This window comes from Hypanus sabinus, chromosome 2 (genome assembly GCF_030144855.1).
Source record: "Hypanus sabinus isolate sHypSab1 chromosome 2, sHypSab1.hap1, whole genome shotgun sequence".
Taxonomy (NCBI): Eukaryota; Metazoa; Chordata; class Chondrichthyes; order Myliobatiformes; family Dasyatidae; genus Hypanus; species Hypanus sabinus.
Genome location: NC_082707.1, coordinates 57,005,726 through 57,021,483, shown reverse-complemented (window position 1 = coordinate 57,021,483; position 15,758 = coordinate 57,005,726). Strand labels below are relative to the sequence as shown.

The 15,758-nt window shown below is 37.2% G+C and overlaps 1 protein-coding gene across 7 annotated transcripts in view; it reads left to right on the top strand.

The window, feature by feature from the left end:
* Nucleotides 1–15,758, top strand: part of veph1 (ventricular zone expressed PH domain-containing 1) — a 238,005-nt gene that overhangs the window by 211,366 nt on the left and 10,881 nt on the right. The window contains exon 13 of one of the 7 annotated variants that reach the window (XM_059946612.1): nucleotides 2,015–2,225. The exons of the other annotated variants lie outside the window; for them this stretch is intronic. Coding sequence (XP_059802595.1) covers nucleotides 2,015–2,034 — 20 coding nt within the window. The 3' untranslated portion in view covers nucleotides 2,035–2,225. Of the gene's footprint in view, nucleotides 1–2,014; nucleotides 2,226–15,758 lie in introns of those variants that run through there. 7 annotated transcript variants of the gene reach the window in all.

Sequence of the window (15,758 nt, the reverse complement as noted above, 5' to 3'; positions counted from 1 at the left end):
TTTATTGTGGTGTGTATTTCTCCCATTAATGATATTCTTATGTGCCGTGTCTGTTCTGAAACAATCTACTTAGTATAATGGAGGGTGGCCTTCAGGAGGGGACGGGGCTTTGTCTCCACGAACACCACCATCTCTTCCACCAGTGCCATCGAGTCTAGATACAAAAGAAAGATTGGAGAGGACAATGTAAAATAGTTTATCATTTGCTTTCTACTTGCCACAGGTAGAGTCTTTGTTCTTTGTGACTGTCAGCGGTGATGGTATGCTGCGTAGGAAAGTTCAGAGTATATTGCTGCTTTCACTGCTTCCAGGTGTTATCCCTTGTCTCCTGTGACCTGGCAGGAGTCTTATCCATCTAAATCAGGGTCTACTCTAAAATTAAAGGGGCAAGTAGGTAGAGGTAAGCTGATGGTTTCATATAAAACATAGAACAGTTCCGTATATTACTGACAATTTGGCCATGATGTTGTGCCAATTTTTTAACCTACTCCAATCTAAACCTTCCCTCCCACATAGCCCTCCATCTTTCCTTCATCCATGTGCCTATCTAAGGGTTTCTTAAATACTCCTAATAAATCTGCCTCTACCACCATCACTAATACTTTCTATGCACCCACAACTCCTGTGGAAGAAAGCCATCTCTGACATTCCCCAATACTTCCCTCCAATTGCCTTAAAACTATGCCCTCTCCTATTAACCATTTACACCCTGGGCCACCAACTGTCCCCTCCATCACTGCTGCCTATCATCTCATACGCCTCTATCAAGTCGCATCTCAACTTCCTTTGCTGCAAATAAAAAAAGCCCTAGCTTGTTTAACCTATTCTCATAAAGCAATGCTCTCTAATTCAGGCAACATCTTGGTAAATCTCCACCCACCCCCTCTAAAGCTTCCATAGCTTTCCTATAATGAAGTGACCAGAACTCAACACAAAGCTCCAACTGTGGCCTACCCAGAGTTTTTTTTAGAGCTGCAGCATTACAACACAGCTCTTGAACCAAATCCCCCAAATAATGAAGGCCAACTCACTGTACTCCTTCTTAACTACCATATAAACTTGCACAGCAACTTTGAGGGAATTATTGAAGAGGACCCCAGATCCCTCTGTTCCTACACACTATTAAAAATCATTAACCTTGTACTCTGTCTTCAAATTACATCTTACAAAGCGTATCACTTCACACTCTTCTGGATTGAACACCATCTGCCACTTCTCAGCCCAGCTCTGCATGCTATCAATGTCCCACAACAACCTTCTACACATCCACAACTCCACTAGTCTTCATGTCATCTGCAGACTTACTAACCCACCCTTCCACTTCTTCATGCAAGTCATGTACAAAGAACAGATGTATCAGAACTGTTCCCTCCAAAACACAGCTGGTCACTGACCTCAAGGTCAGTCTACTACCACCATTTGTCTTCCGTGGGCAAGCCAATTCTGAATCTAAGCAGCCAGGTTTCCCTGGATCCCATGCCTCCTGTCTTTCTGGAACCTTGTCAAACGCTTTACTAAAATCCATATACACCACATCCACTGTTCTACTTCGGCCTGCCTGAACTATCTGAAAAGCTGTTTGATTATCTGTATATTATTTACATTTCAAAAAATATGTATTTGAAGGCTATTTGGATATTTCATTGAGAGATTAATAAAAGAAGAAAAGAAAACCTGCTCATCATTACATCCTATTGGATTATTTTTGGAAAGAAGGTTCAAGTTTGACTGTTTAAATGGCTAATGAGATATTTGACTGAGAAAAGAGAATAAAAGGACTTGTTCCTTTTATCTAATATTTGGTTTGATGTTTCTTTGTGTTGTTTCAATTTACTAACTAGTTTTTTTTCCTATTAATAGGGTTTCTTTTTATTTTTATATATATATATACATATATGTGTGTGTGTGTGTGTATCTGGGAGGGTTTAGTTACTTATGATATTACTAATTAATACTTTTGAAAATTTAGTTCAGTTGAATATACTATTAACCTTTTTTATCTGTTTTATTATAGTGTCCTATAACCAAATTTAAAGTTTTCTTAGAGATTTAAAGCTAAACAAGATGGCGCTGGTTTTTCTCTCTAAGAGATTATATTATTTTGGTTCTATTTTGTTTAATACATGATGGAATGTAAACACTCTCCTTTGTTGAGACGTTACTGTCTTTGTTGCCAGGTCATTTTATTTTTTTCGTGTACTGAATAGGGGGAGGGAGAGAAGAGACCAACAGAGCGGCCCATGGCTTTGTATTGTATCTTAGTTCGCTTGCCTTTTTTTCTGGCTTTTGGGAGGGTGGGTGGGTGGGTTTAGAGTTAGGAGTTTTTTCCCATTGGGTGGTTCTGGAGCATGCGTGTTTTCTATATGGCTGTATTCTTCATAACCGCCATCTTTGATAATCCCGTATTGGTATGTGTTCTGCGCATGTATAAAGTAAATTAGAATAAAATTATAGTATGGCAGTTAAACGGATTAATGTAATAAGTTGGAATGTACGTGGTTGAAATCATCCTACTAAATGAAAAAAAGACTTTTAAAATTATTAATCGATTCCAAACTGATATAATTTTTGCTCAGGAGATGCATATCAAGGCAGGAGATCAAAATAGATTTTTTAGATGGTAGGATGGAATACAACTCCATGCTACTTCTCAGAGCAAAACTAAAGGTGTATCTATCTTTATTAAATCTAATATATTTACTCAAGTGGATATTGAATCAAGTTCCAAAGGTAGATTTTTAATTGTAATAGGAGTGATTTGTAATAGAAAGTTTGTTTTGGTCAACTTATATGGTCCTAATTTAGATGATCCTTTTTTTTTAACAAAGTATTTGCTTTATTGCTGGATTTAAATATGTTGATAATGGGTTGGAATTTTAACTGTTGCTTAAATCCTATGATTGACAAGAGCTCAACTAATCAGCAACTTCTAAATCGTTCTGCGTCAGTTATTAACTCCTTTTTGACTGATATTGGGTTGATTTAATTATGGAGGCATTTACACCCAGATAATAGAGAATATTCCCTTTTTTCGCATGTCTATAAAAAATATTCAAGGATTGATTATATTATAATTCATCCCCGTCTTTTGTCTGTTAAAAACTGTGAATATGATGTTATTGCTATATCTGATCATGTGCCTTTGAGTTTGTCCTTTGAATTTGATTATGTCATTTTTGCCCGTCCACCATGGCGCATGTCTCAGATTTTATTGCAAAACTCTGATTTTATCAGTTTTATTGAAAGCCAGATAAAAGAATTTTTTCTTTTTAATAATATAGGAGGTATGCCCAAATTAATTGTATGGGATACATTGAAAGCATTTTTACGTGGTCAGATTATTTCTTATTCAGCTAAACTTAAAAAACAGACTAAAGCAGAATTAGATAAAATTTCAAAACAAATTAAAGATTTAGATAATATCTATGCAACTTCCCCTAATATTGACTTATGCAAAAAAGGGTGGAACTTCAATCACAATATAACCTATTATTAACTCATACAATTGAAGGTTGTCTACTTAAGTTAAAGAGCCAATTTTATATGTTTGGAGATAAAAATAATAAACTATTTGCATCTCAATTAAAATTGGCTGGAGCCAAAAGGCAAATTTTGAGAATTCGTAGTAAGGATGGTACCCTGGTCCTCTACTTAGGCTTCTATTTCTTTAATTCTCAAAAAGGATAAAGATCCTACTGATTGTGCCTCATACAGACCTATTTCATTATTGAATGTTGATGCTAAGATTCTCTCAAAGATAATGGCCAATCAGTTGGAGAGTGTTTTGGGTGAAATCATTTTTAAAGATCAAACAGGCTTTATAAAGGGTCGTTATTCTTTTTCAAATGTTCGGAGATTATTTGACATTATATATTCACCTTCTTCTAAAACTCCACAATGCGTTGTATCTTTGGATGCTGAAAAAGCACTTAATCAAGTCGAATGGAAATATTTATTTAATGTTTTAGAAAAATTTGGTTTTGGTATTAATTTTAATAATTGGATTAAAATGATATATAAAGCTCCTATTGCTACTGCTGTCACTAATAACTGTAGGTCTCCTTTTTTTCAGCTATCTCGGGGGTCAAAACAAGGTTGTCCATTAATCCTTTGTTACTTAACTTAATATTAGAACCCCTTGCTATTGCTCTTCATGAAGCCAAAAATATTCATGGGATTTTTGTGAATGAGACCATGCACAAGATCTCTCTTTACACTGATGATTTATTGGTGTATATATATCTAAGCCTGAAGAATCTATTCCTGCTTTGCTAAAATTATTTGATAAATTTGGAGATTTTTCAGGATATAAAATAAATTTTAGTAAAAGTGAATTACTTCCTTTAAATGAATCTGTCTCTATATATGATAATATTCCTTTTAAAGTTACGGATTCTTTTAGTTATTTAGATGTCATAATTACTAAAAAAAAATATAAGGATCTTTATAAAGCCAATTTTCTTCCTTTAGTGGACTCTATGAAGTATTCATTTAGTAGATGGAGCCCACTTACAATATCACTTGTTGGTCGTATTCATGTAGTTAAAATGATGATTTTACCAAAATTTTTATATTTATTTCAGAATATTCCTGTTTTTGACTAAAAAGTTTTTTGATTGGATTGATTCTATTATTCTATCTTTAATTTGGGATAATAAAAGACCAAGAATTGGTAAATGTCATTTGCAGAAGTTGAAAAAGGACAGAGGGCTCGCTTTACCTAATCTAAGAATGCATTATTGGGCTGTTAATTTGCAATATATATCCTTTTGGTTATATTGGGGTGATAGGAATGATCAGCCAATTTGGTTAGACCTGGAACTGAGAGCTGTGAAACAGTTTTATTTAACTTTGTTATTAGGAGTTGCTCTACCTATACAATTAGCTAAAGTTGCTAATTTAAACCTATATCGTGTAGTTAAGCACTCTACAAATTTGGCTCCAGTTCCGCAATTTTTTTAATCTTAATAAATTTAAACTTTGTAGTATAATTTATCGTAATTACATTATTAAACCTTCCTGGAGTGATCCAATTTTTTTACTTTGGAAAATAAAGGTATTAGTTCTTTTTTGGATTTATTTAAAGAAGGCAGATTGATGTCTTTTGAACAATTAGTCGATAAATATTCTCTCTCATATTCACACTTTTTACAATATCTTCCAGTTAGACATTTATAATTTACTATTACAATGAGATAAGTGTCCTTTACATAAGATTAAACAGGATTGGGAGAAGGAACTCAATTTGACTTTTATATGGGAGGATTGGATGCAGATTCTGAAGCTGGTTAACTCTTCTTCAATCTGTGCTAGTCATTCATTGATTCAATTTAAAATTGCACATTGTTACCATTTGACGAAGGACAGACTTTCTAAAATATTTCCCAATGTTGACAAGTATTGTGATAGATGTAAAACTAAGATAGCTACACTGACACATATGTTCTGATCATGTTCTATATTAAAACAGTTTTGGAAGTCAGTCTTTTCGACAATTTCTAAAGCACACAGAATCAACTTACAACCTAATAAATTGACTGTGCTTTTTGGAATAATTCCTCAAAATATCCATGCTATTTCTGTGTCTGACCAACATGTTATTGCGTTTGTTACATTGATAGCGAGGAGGGCTATCTTGTTGAAATGGAAGGATATATCAGCTCCTACTTTGTCACAATGGTTCTCTCAAGTGATGCTGTGTCTTAGTTTGGAGAAAATTAGAAGTCGAACCTTTGAACCTTTATTTGATTTTGAGAAGAGAGGGGGCTCATTTGTTCATTATTATCATTTCAGTTAACTGATAGATTTCCTCCACGATCTAAGTGTAATTTTTTTGATATATCTTTCTTTCTTGTTGGCGGTTTGATGTTTATTTTTAGAAGCTTTCTGTATGACGCATGGCTCCGGGGTTGTACCTCCAATGGGTTTCTTTTTTTTCTCACTTTTCTTGCTTAGTAGGGTTTTTTTTATTCACAAAAATTTTCAATCTTTAAGATATTTTTTTTGGAGGCATTTTAAGTGTTATTACTTTGATGTACCTGTGTTATTTGTGAATAATAATAATAATAATAATAATAAAAAGATTTGAAAAGAAAGAAAGAAATCCATATACACCACATCCACTGTTCTACCTTCATCAGTGTGTTTCTTTCACTGTGTCGACGAATTTAATCAGGCTCATGAAGGCCTGAGCTGCTGCTTACAATGCCGTGCTGACTATCCCAAATCAGACTCTGCTTCTCCAAATGCTCATGAAACCTGTCTCTAAGAATCCTCTCCAACACTGACATAAACTCACTGGTCAATAGCTTCCAGATTTATCCCTATAATCTTTCTTAAACAAAGGAATAACATTTTCCATCCTCCAAACTTTTGGTACTTCTGTGGCTAGCGATGAAGCAAAGATCATCGCCAATGGTGCAGCAATCTTTCCCCTCACTTCCCATATTAACCCAAGATGTCTCCAGTCTGGCCTGGGGACTTAACTGTCCTAATGTTTTCAAAAGCTCCAGCACATCTTCTTCGTAAATATGTCCCAGTATATTAACCTGTTCTACTATGTCCTCAGATTCATCAAGGTCCCTTTCACTGGTGAATACAGAAGCAAATTATTCATTAATGACCTCCCCTGCTTCCTGATCCATACACATTTCCTCTTTTATCCAATCCTCGCTCTAGTCTTCCTCCTAATCTTCAAATACATGTAGATCACCTTGAGGTTTTCCTTAATCCTACTTGCTAAGGCCTTCTCATGTTTTGTAGCCCTCCTAAATCCCCCAGCTATTTTATAACTCTCCAGAGCCGTGTCTGATCCTTGCTTCCTAAACAAGTAAATTTCTTTCTTCCTTATGACTAGGTGTTCCACATGTCTTGTCAATCGTGGTTCCTGCGCTCTACCAACCTTCCCCTATTGCAATGGGACAAACCTATCCAGAACACCAGCAAGTGCTCCCTGAACAACCTCCACATTTCTTTTGTGCATTTTAACTGAGTACATCTGTTCCCAATTTATGCTGCCAAGTTCCTGGCTATTAACATCATAATCTGCCCTCTCGCAATTAAATACTTTTTCATACCTTCTGCTCGTCTTTGTCCAAGACTAAGCTAAAGATCAGGGAGTTGTGGTCACCATCTCCAGCTGCTCGCCCACCATGAGATCTCTCACCTGACCAGGTTCATTGCCTAGTACTAGATCCAGTATGACCTCTCTTCGAGTCAGCCTGTCTACCTGATGTTCCTGAACTCACCTGATAAATTCTGCCCCGTTCAAATCTTTCGCACTAAGGAGGTTCCAATCAATATTAGGGAAGTTGAAGTTGTGCATGGCACCAACTCTGTTTCTTTTGCTCCTTTCCAAAATCTGCTTGCTGATCTGTTCCTCTGTCTCTCTCTTGCTGTGGGGAGGGGTGTGCACAGAATGTTCACAATAGAGCAAATTGCTCCCTTCCTGTTTCTGATTTGTACTCATATGACTCAGTAAAAAATCCCTCCACTCTGATCATTCCTTTCTGCAGCTCTGATTAGCAATCCCTCTCCCCTGCTTCTAAAACCTGAAACGTCCATCAGTCAGCATGCCTTTTTGACAGCCAAGTCTCTATAATGGCCACAACTTTATAGTTCCATGTACTGATCCACGCAGTTAGAATTGTTTCATTTAAAAATTATATTGGTCCTGCTATCTGACTTTATTCAAAAGTTGGAATATCAGAGAGGTAGAAGTTCCACACTGATCCATCTTACAAGGTGTTGTCAAAGATTCAAAGTACATTTATTATTGAAGTATTTATGCAGTATACAACCCTGAGGTTCGTCTTCCCACAGACAGACACAAAACAAAGAAATAGAAGCCATGGAATCCATTCAAAGAAAAACATCAAACCCCCAATGCACAAAAAAATGAACAAATCATGCAAACAGCAAAAAGACAAGTGAAAAATGCGGAATATAAAACACACAAAACCACAAGTCATTCAGCCAGTCCAGGCACATCCAGTCCAGCTCAGTTCGATTCAGTCTCACTTTGTGTCATTCATGAACTTCAAGCCACAAAGCCAGTCTGTCCCAGTCAAAACTGCACACATTAGTAACAAAAAAGGAGCGACCAGAAATCAGAATCACATCATAACGTGAACTACAGAGTTCAATCCACAAACTGCAGATTTATATTAATTTGAGGTTGTAGTCAGAAATTTACCTAATAACTTTTAAACTTGCTGCCAATATTAATTGACTGACACAGTCATGAAATGATACTGTTTTACACTAACGTGCAAAGAATTTAGTATTGAAGATAAATAAATGAGCATTAATTTGTGTACGAGTAGACATGATTGTCCAATCAAACTATATCATGTTCTTCCCTTGCTGTTTTTATTATTTCAACTGTCTAATCAGATATATCTGTCTAACATAATCAGCAACAACTGCAGAAAATAATAATACTCATAGCAGTCAGGTATAAGAGGAAACACTGAAGTCCTTTATCTTGATGAAGGATAAGGTGTTGAAGAAGGCAAATGGAGTGCTTGACTTCATTAGCCATGGTGTAGAATATAAGAATTAAATAAAGCATAGTTTAGACTATATGTGGCATATTGTATGTAGGTATTCCAAGCTATGAGGCATGGAGTATAAGAGATTAACTAGGATATTGCCCAAATTGGACAATTACAGTGAGAGGGAGATTCCTGATTGGCTGGGTTTGCTTCCTTTGGGAGGAGGAGGCTATGTGGTAAATTGATAAAAGTGCATAGATGACGAGAGGGTAGGCAAGATAGTAAAAGCCTTTGAGGATGTCAATGACAAAATTCAAAGTAAGTTTATTACCAAAGCATGTATGTCACCATATACTACCCTGAGTTTCATTTACTTGCAGGCATTCACAATAGAACAAAGAAATTAAAATTGATGAAAACCTACACAAAAACCACCAATGTACAAAAGACTTACTATGCAAGTACAAAAATATGTAATGATAAATAAGCAAATAAACAATGCAGATAACATGAATTGTAGGGTGCTTAAAAGTGAGTCCATAGGTTGTAGAATCAGTTCAGTGCAAAGGTGAGGTAAGTGAAAAGAGGGCATGGTGAGAGATGCAAGGTTTACAGGGGATCCATAGAGGGTGATTAGAACCTGGAACGTGCTTCTACGGGAAGTGGTGGAGGCACATCGGTGCTTCCTGACATCCCTGATCTGAGCCTCAGATTCCTATGGTTTCATCTCCACAATGTGGCCGGGTTGTTTGCATGCCAATTCTCAGTGGACGTTTATGAGCCAGTAAGTGGAAGCAGACACAATTTAAAAAGTTAACTAGTTCCTTAAAGGTAAATAATACAAAAGTCAAGCCATTGAAATAGATTAAATCTATGATCTAAAACTGTCCAATAGATTTTTTTTGGAAGTAAGATCATAATGATTCGATGAAAGACACAAAATTGCCATAAAGTCAAACAATGAGAAAACTGTTAAGTTTGAACTCTAATTTGGAGAGTAGGTCAGTTCGCCCCTTAGCAGGCTTATTGGCTGATCTCTGACCCAACCAAAGGTAATAAGGGACACTGCATTAGTTTTAAAACCTGAGATAGATGAATTCCTGGTAGCATTTAGCTAGTATCAGTTGCACATGTCTGTGTCACAATCTCTTAAATGGTCACTGTAAAATATTTAAAATGTTAGTTGCAAATTGAACTTTAGCCTTCTTAGCTTTTTTTCTGTCTTTGCACTTGGATATAATAATCTCTTCAACTAGCATAAAACACCACTGATCCTCTTTTGGAGTAGACATCAGGAAAGGAAATGTGTCTGCTAAAGCATTTTGACAGGCTCCTTCAAGTAGAAAGGGAGCATCATCCTTTTTCAGTCATTTATTCCTTCCCAAGTATGTAACTAAAAAGATAACAAATTGAAGCTCTGAAGCAATTTCCAAGCTTAATAATTCTCATCACTTAGATTCAAGAATTTTGTGGTAATAAGGCATCTTGGAAAATATGATTAGAATTGTATTTGGCTAAACAAGGTTGGGTTGAGTTGTTCTCCGATCTTAGCAATCCTTTGCAAACATTTTGTCACCATATGACGAGATGTCATGAATGCACTGTTCACTTGTGGCATGTCGTCCAATGCTTGGCCCTTTATATACTTACTAATCAGTTGATTGGTCATCATTAGGACAACCCAATTGTGACATAAGGAGGGTGTCTCATCACTGATTGGTTACATGGTGAATTCTATGTGTTGTCTGGAATTTTGCTTATAAATGGGATTGAGGTCTACATGCCTGTTTATAGAATTATTTGTGGAAAACCATACTTCTAGGAATTCCCTTGCATGCCATGTGTTTTCTTGTGCTATGCCACTCACTGCTGCCCAGTCAACTTCGTACCTCTCTCGATCTTCATGGGTAGAGACTAGGGAGAGTTGGTCGTGCTGCTTCACAGCCAGTTGATGTTCATGGACCCTTGTTAGATAATTTTCTCCAGTTTGGCCGATGCAATTTATGCTGCAGTATATAAAGGCCAAGCATCTGGAGGACACACCACAAGTGAATAGGGCACTGATGTTGTCTCCTTGTATGGTGATGATAAGTTTGCAACCTGGATTGCTAAGATCGGAGAACAACTCAACCCAACCATCAATCACATACTTTTCTGTGTTACTTCCATGGTTAAACAAATTTTCCATTGTTTACAGAACAAACCTCTTTATACCCAACTTATTTGGAATGAATCAATGGTTTATCTATTCCTTTAGCTTAGAGATAGACCTTATGTGGATCTACTATCTGGTGTGAAAATCGTAGAATCACAGCTTTCTTTGCCAATTGGAGTTAAACAATCAACCCTTAAGGCTTGATGTCAAGTAGGAAAATCTTTGATAGAAATTTTAGAAGTGACTTTGTTTTCATGTAGTATGTTATTTACATATTCTAAAAATAGATAAGAATTAAGAACACTGTCCTAGGAATATTGTTGTGTCCGTGCAGAACTACATATCGATTAAATAAAAGCACGCACGTGGGTGATGGTTTTAATTGGCATACTCACATTGGAGAATGAGCAAAAGAGAAAACAATGTGCATGCATAGGCAACAGTGTGTCAGCAGACAACAGATCAATACCCAGTGCTGGGGGGGTTGGTCATTTCTCTAAAAGAAATAGATCAATTCATTGTACTTTCTCCCCTTTTAGATTAATGCAACATAAAACTGTATACGTACAAAACATTCAATTTCCCTTTCATAAAACCCATAATTCTGAATAAACATGCTTTCACAATAGCAGTCCATAACGAAATTCACAGTTCTAAAGCTCTGGTGGTGCCCTGTTTCTTTCAGGATAGCTCCTCTGGACCTGTGGAGTGGCATCAGGTTTGGTAGGTGTCTTGTCTAAGACAATATTCTTGCTTTCCAGTGTCATGTTGCTGTCAGTAACACCATCATTACTGAGAGGCATGTCTGATGACTGTAATGTGTCTGTTTTGTTGGATGCCATTGACTCAGGTGTGTTCTTTGATTGAGCATCCAGTATCTGGTCCACATGAAGTCTCCATGTCTGATCTCCAACATCTACTGTGTACATCAGTGGTCCAGTTCCTGTAGCTATCCAACTGAGTGTCCATTTGTCTTCTCAATAATCACTTGCCAGGACTTCCTGTCGAAACTCTGTGCTTCTCTCTAGAGGTCTAGTTTCGGGAGAATCTATGTGAGATCTCAGATTCCTATTCATGAACAGCATTGCACTTGTTTCTTTTGTTATCGCATGAACAGAGTTCCAATACACAAAGAGGAAGTTGTCCACCTTGTGCTGTAGAGAGTTGTCCTTTTCATCTTTCGCTTTAATGAACCTTGAATATTTGGATAAACCTTTAGCTAACCTATTCGTTGCTGGATGGTGAGGAACTGACTTGAAATGTCTGATACTATTTTTGTTCATGAACAGTTGGAATTCTTTTGATGTGTGTGGTCCACTGTCACTCACAATTTGTTCTGCTAAGTAGTTTCTGGTGAAGATAAGTCTTTGTTGAGGTGGTTAATGTCTTTCGTATAACCTCCAGCCATTTCAAATGAGCATCTACAGCAATCAGAAACATGGAGTCCAAGAATGGCCCAGCAAAGTCAATATCTATGCTTTGCCATGGTGAAGGTGACTGCTTCCACTGCCTGTAGGGGTGCATTTTGAACTTTTTGGCATCTCAGACAGCTTTTGGCCAAGTCTTCAATCTGTTTATCCAATCCCTTCTCACACACCTGATTAGCTGTGACTGCTCTGACAACCCCTGGTTAGTGCCACCATTGGGTCTGCAGTTAACTGTTGATGCTTCACTGAGAGCTTTGATTGAATGCCCACTCTAGTTGTTTTCTTCTCAACCATTCACGTACAAAATGTGCTGGCCACCATTTTTCAATATATAAAGCTCTAACCGTTGTGTTTGGCCTCCATAAGTCAAACTTACATTCAGTTTGCCTTTGCGAGACACCTGTGTAAGTCTTTAGCATTACTGAGGTCTTCTCTAATGGTATCTTATGAAACAATCTGTTGTAGTCAGCCTCTGGAATTTTGAACAAAGCTGTCCTTGTATCCAGCTCCATTTTCAGTTTTACACTGAACACATCTGTTGTGATCCGGAAGATCCTGTGATCTGCTTCAGTAATACTATGCAGTTCACCTTTGTCAGACTCTGTGTTGTTTGATTCTGTTTTACAATCAGTAACTTTATGCATTTGCTTTGTTTTGTGTTTGAGACTTTTCACTCTGCTTTTTGTCTGCCTTGCACATTCTCTCTATGTGACCTTGTCTGTAACACTTTCTGCACACATTTTCTTTGAACCATCAGTCATTTGTATCTTGAGGGGAGTTGCCACATCAATAACATTTTTGGCTTTTTGCACCATTCAGGGACATTTTGTGCATTTCACATACAAACCTCCTTTCCTTCAGTTCTACTGCATCCTTTGCTGCAGTCTCTAATATTACTGCAATGGTCAGTGCCAGTTCTAAGATTAGGTCTCTTTCAGATAGTAGCCTCTTTTGAGTGCTTTGACTACGGATGCCACGTACAAGCCTGTTCCTTCATGCATCAGAAAGTCCATCTCTAAAGTCGCAATACTGGGAAAGCTTGCACAGTTCTGCAGTGTATTCAGAAATGCTTTCATCCTTTGACTGGTTCCTTTCGTAAAATCTAAATCTCTCTGCTATTGCCAACATTTTAAGGCTCAAGTGATTTTGTAAAATCGTAACAATTTCATCAAACATCTTGCTTGCTGACTTTGCAGCGGTTTCTAAGTAGCTGAAAAAACCATATGTCCTTGCTCGCATTAAGCTAAGGAGTGCAGGGGCTTTCTTTTAATCCTCCATGTTGTTCGTATTACAATTCAGCCCTCTCAATATACTACTACCAGCCTTCACTATCGCTATCAAATTTGTCAACTTTCCCGACTGTAGCCATCACCATGTTATTTTCACATTAAATTTTGCGTATTTTTCACTCACTCAAGGGTGCTTCGGCTTTCTTGTGCTGTTTAACTCTTGCCGTTTCATCCCCTAAACAGTGCAGTTCGTGATATTTTCTGAATTTAGGTTTGTACTCTCTACCAATTTGTTGTATCTGTGCACAACTACATATCAATGAAGTAGAAGCACGCATGCAGGAGATGCCTTTAACTGGTGTACTCACATTGCAGCAGAGCAGGAGAGAGCAATGCGCATGCGCAGACAACAGATCAATGTGCAGTGCTAAGAGGGGTGGGGTTGTCATTGCTCTAAACAAAATAGATCCGTATATTACAAATATCTTTGTAACTGATAGATTCTTTAGGCAGAGCACCCTTTGTCCGAACATCTCCAAAATTGGAGATTTTTTGAGCGCTAACACTGAGCACTGGGAAGGTGCCCAGATGGTACACGGCTTACTGTGCACCACAGGCATTTCTGTGTGGTGACCTCACATACCCTGAGTGGGGCCCTGTTAGCACCAGTTTGCTTTCAGCAGTCATTATAGCCAGACCTTTGTGCATTGCTTGCAGAGATCCCCATGTGTTTTGCAATTATTCTCTGCTCTCTGCTGTGAAGATATTGTTGAAAACGTCAAAAAGGCCTGTAATTACCCCTATGGGTGATAGTGAAAAAAGAGGAAGCATCTATGTTTGTCTGTAACACAGAAAATCAAATTGTTTGGAAAACTTGACAATGGTGTAAGTGTGAAGCTATTGACAGAGGAATGTGCTGTTGGAACGACCACCATCTATGACCTGAAGAAACAGAAGGATAAATTATTAAAGTTCTATGCTGAAAGTAATAAGCAGAAATTAATGAAAAATAGAAAAGTACTGCATAAAATGAAAAATGATGATCCTGAATATATATTGAAAGAGTGGATTCATCAGCATCAGAGTGAACTTCCCGCTTAATGGTATGCTCATCATGAAGGAAACGAAGATCTAACATGACGAGCTGAAAGTTGAAGGTAATTGTGAATATTCAGCAGGCTTTTGCATCAATTTATGAAAATGCTTGGCACTGATCTTGTAAAGATTTGCGGTGATAAATCATCTGCTGATCACGATGCAGCAGAGAAATCAAAGGATTAGAGCAGCGTGCATTCGTAACAGAGAGTTTATAAAATCAAAGGAAGATTGCTACAACAAAAACCCTTGTTAATGAGGAAGACAACACTGGAAGAAACCCCTATAAATGTCATCCAGCTCAGTGCCTGCTCATCCCAAAAGTATCTGCTTCGAAGTCCCTCAGCTGCTTCTGATATTCCTCCTCACAATGATGTACCCTCTCCCTCGAGTTTCTCAGACCTGATGTAGTTGAAGGAGCTGCATTCATCTCCTTTTGTAAATGAAGATCATCTCGTTTTTTGGTAATTACAACACATATTATTATTGCATGAAATGTAAAATTCATTTCCACCTAGAATCCTATGTTTGAGCATTATATGGCCAGCATCATTATAGCATTAAAAATAAACTGTTGACTTTTTGCACGTTTTTCATTACATTTATCTGGAATTAAATTCAAACTTTTGGTTTTATACCTTACATAAAACTAAAGAAAAGTAAAATACAGTGTTCTATAATCATTTAATTAAAACACAGTATTGTAAGTGGAGACTCAAAGCCTGCCATTGTTTATTGTTCAACAGTTGATTCAGGTATTCTCTGATGCTGTTGTGCTGCCTCTGTTACCCTGCACTCATTATATTTTCATTATATTAATGGTATGTAATAATTTTTACCATAAGTACATATGTGTAATTAACAAGTGTAAAACAAAGAATGCTTACCAGTAGCACAGATTCAGAATCGGGAACAACAGTGATGCCAAACAGCCACTGACTGACCAACTAGGCGGCAGAAATATTGATAGCTTACCTTCTAATGGGTCAATGTACACATTATTGTTTCATGCACAAAATTATTCAAAATAGTTAACAATGTGCACATTTTGGACAGGGAGGACAGGTGGCTTGAAAGGGGGGATAAAGACAACATCTTTGTCAAACTGGAAAACCCATCCCTCAGCAGAGGGACAGGGGTCAGCAACCTTTACCACTGAAAGAGCCACTTGGACCCGTTTCCCACAGAAAAGAAAACACTGGGAGCCGCAAAACCCGTTTGACATTTAAAATGAAATAACACTGCATACAACGTTTTGTTTTGCCTTTATGCTATGTATAAACAAACTATAATGTGTTGCATTTATGAAATTGATGAACTCCTGCAGAGAAAACGAAATTACATTTCTGCATGCAAC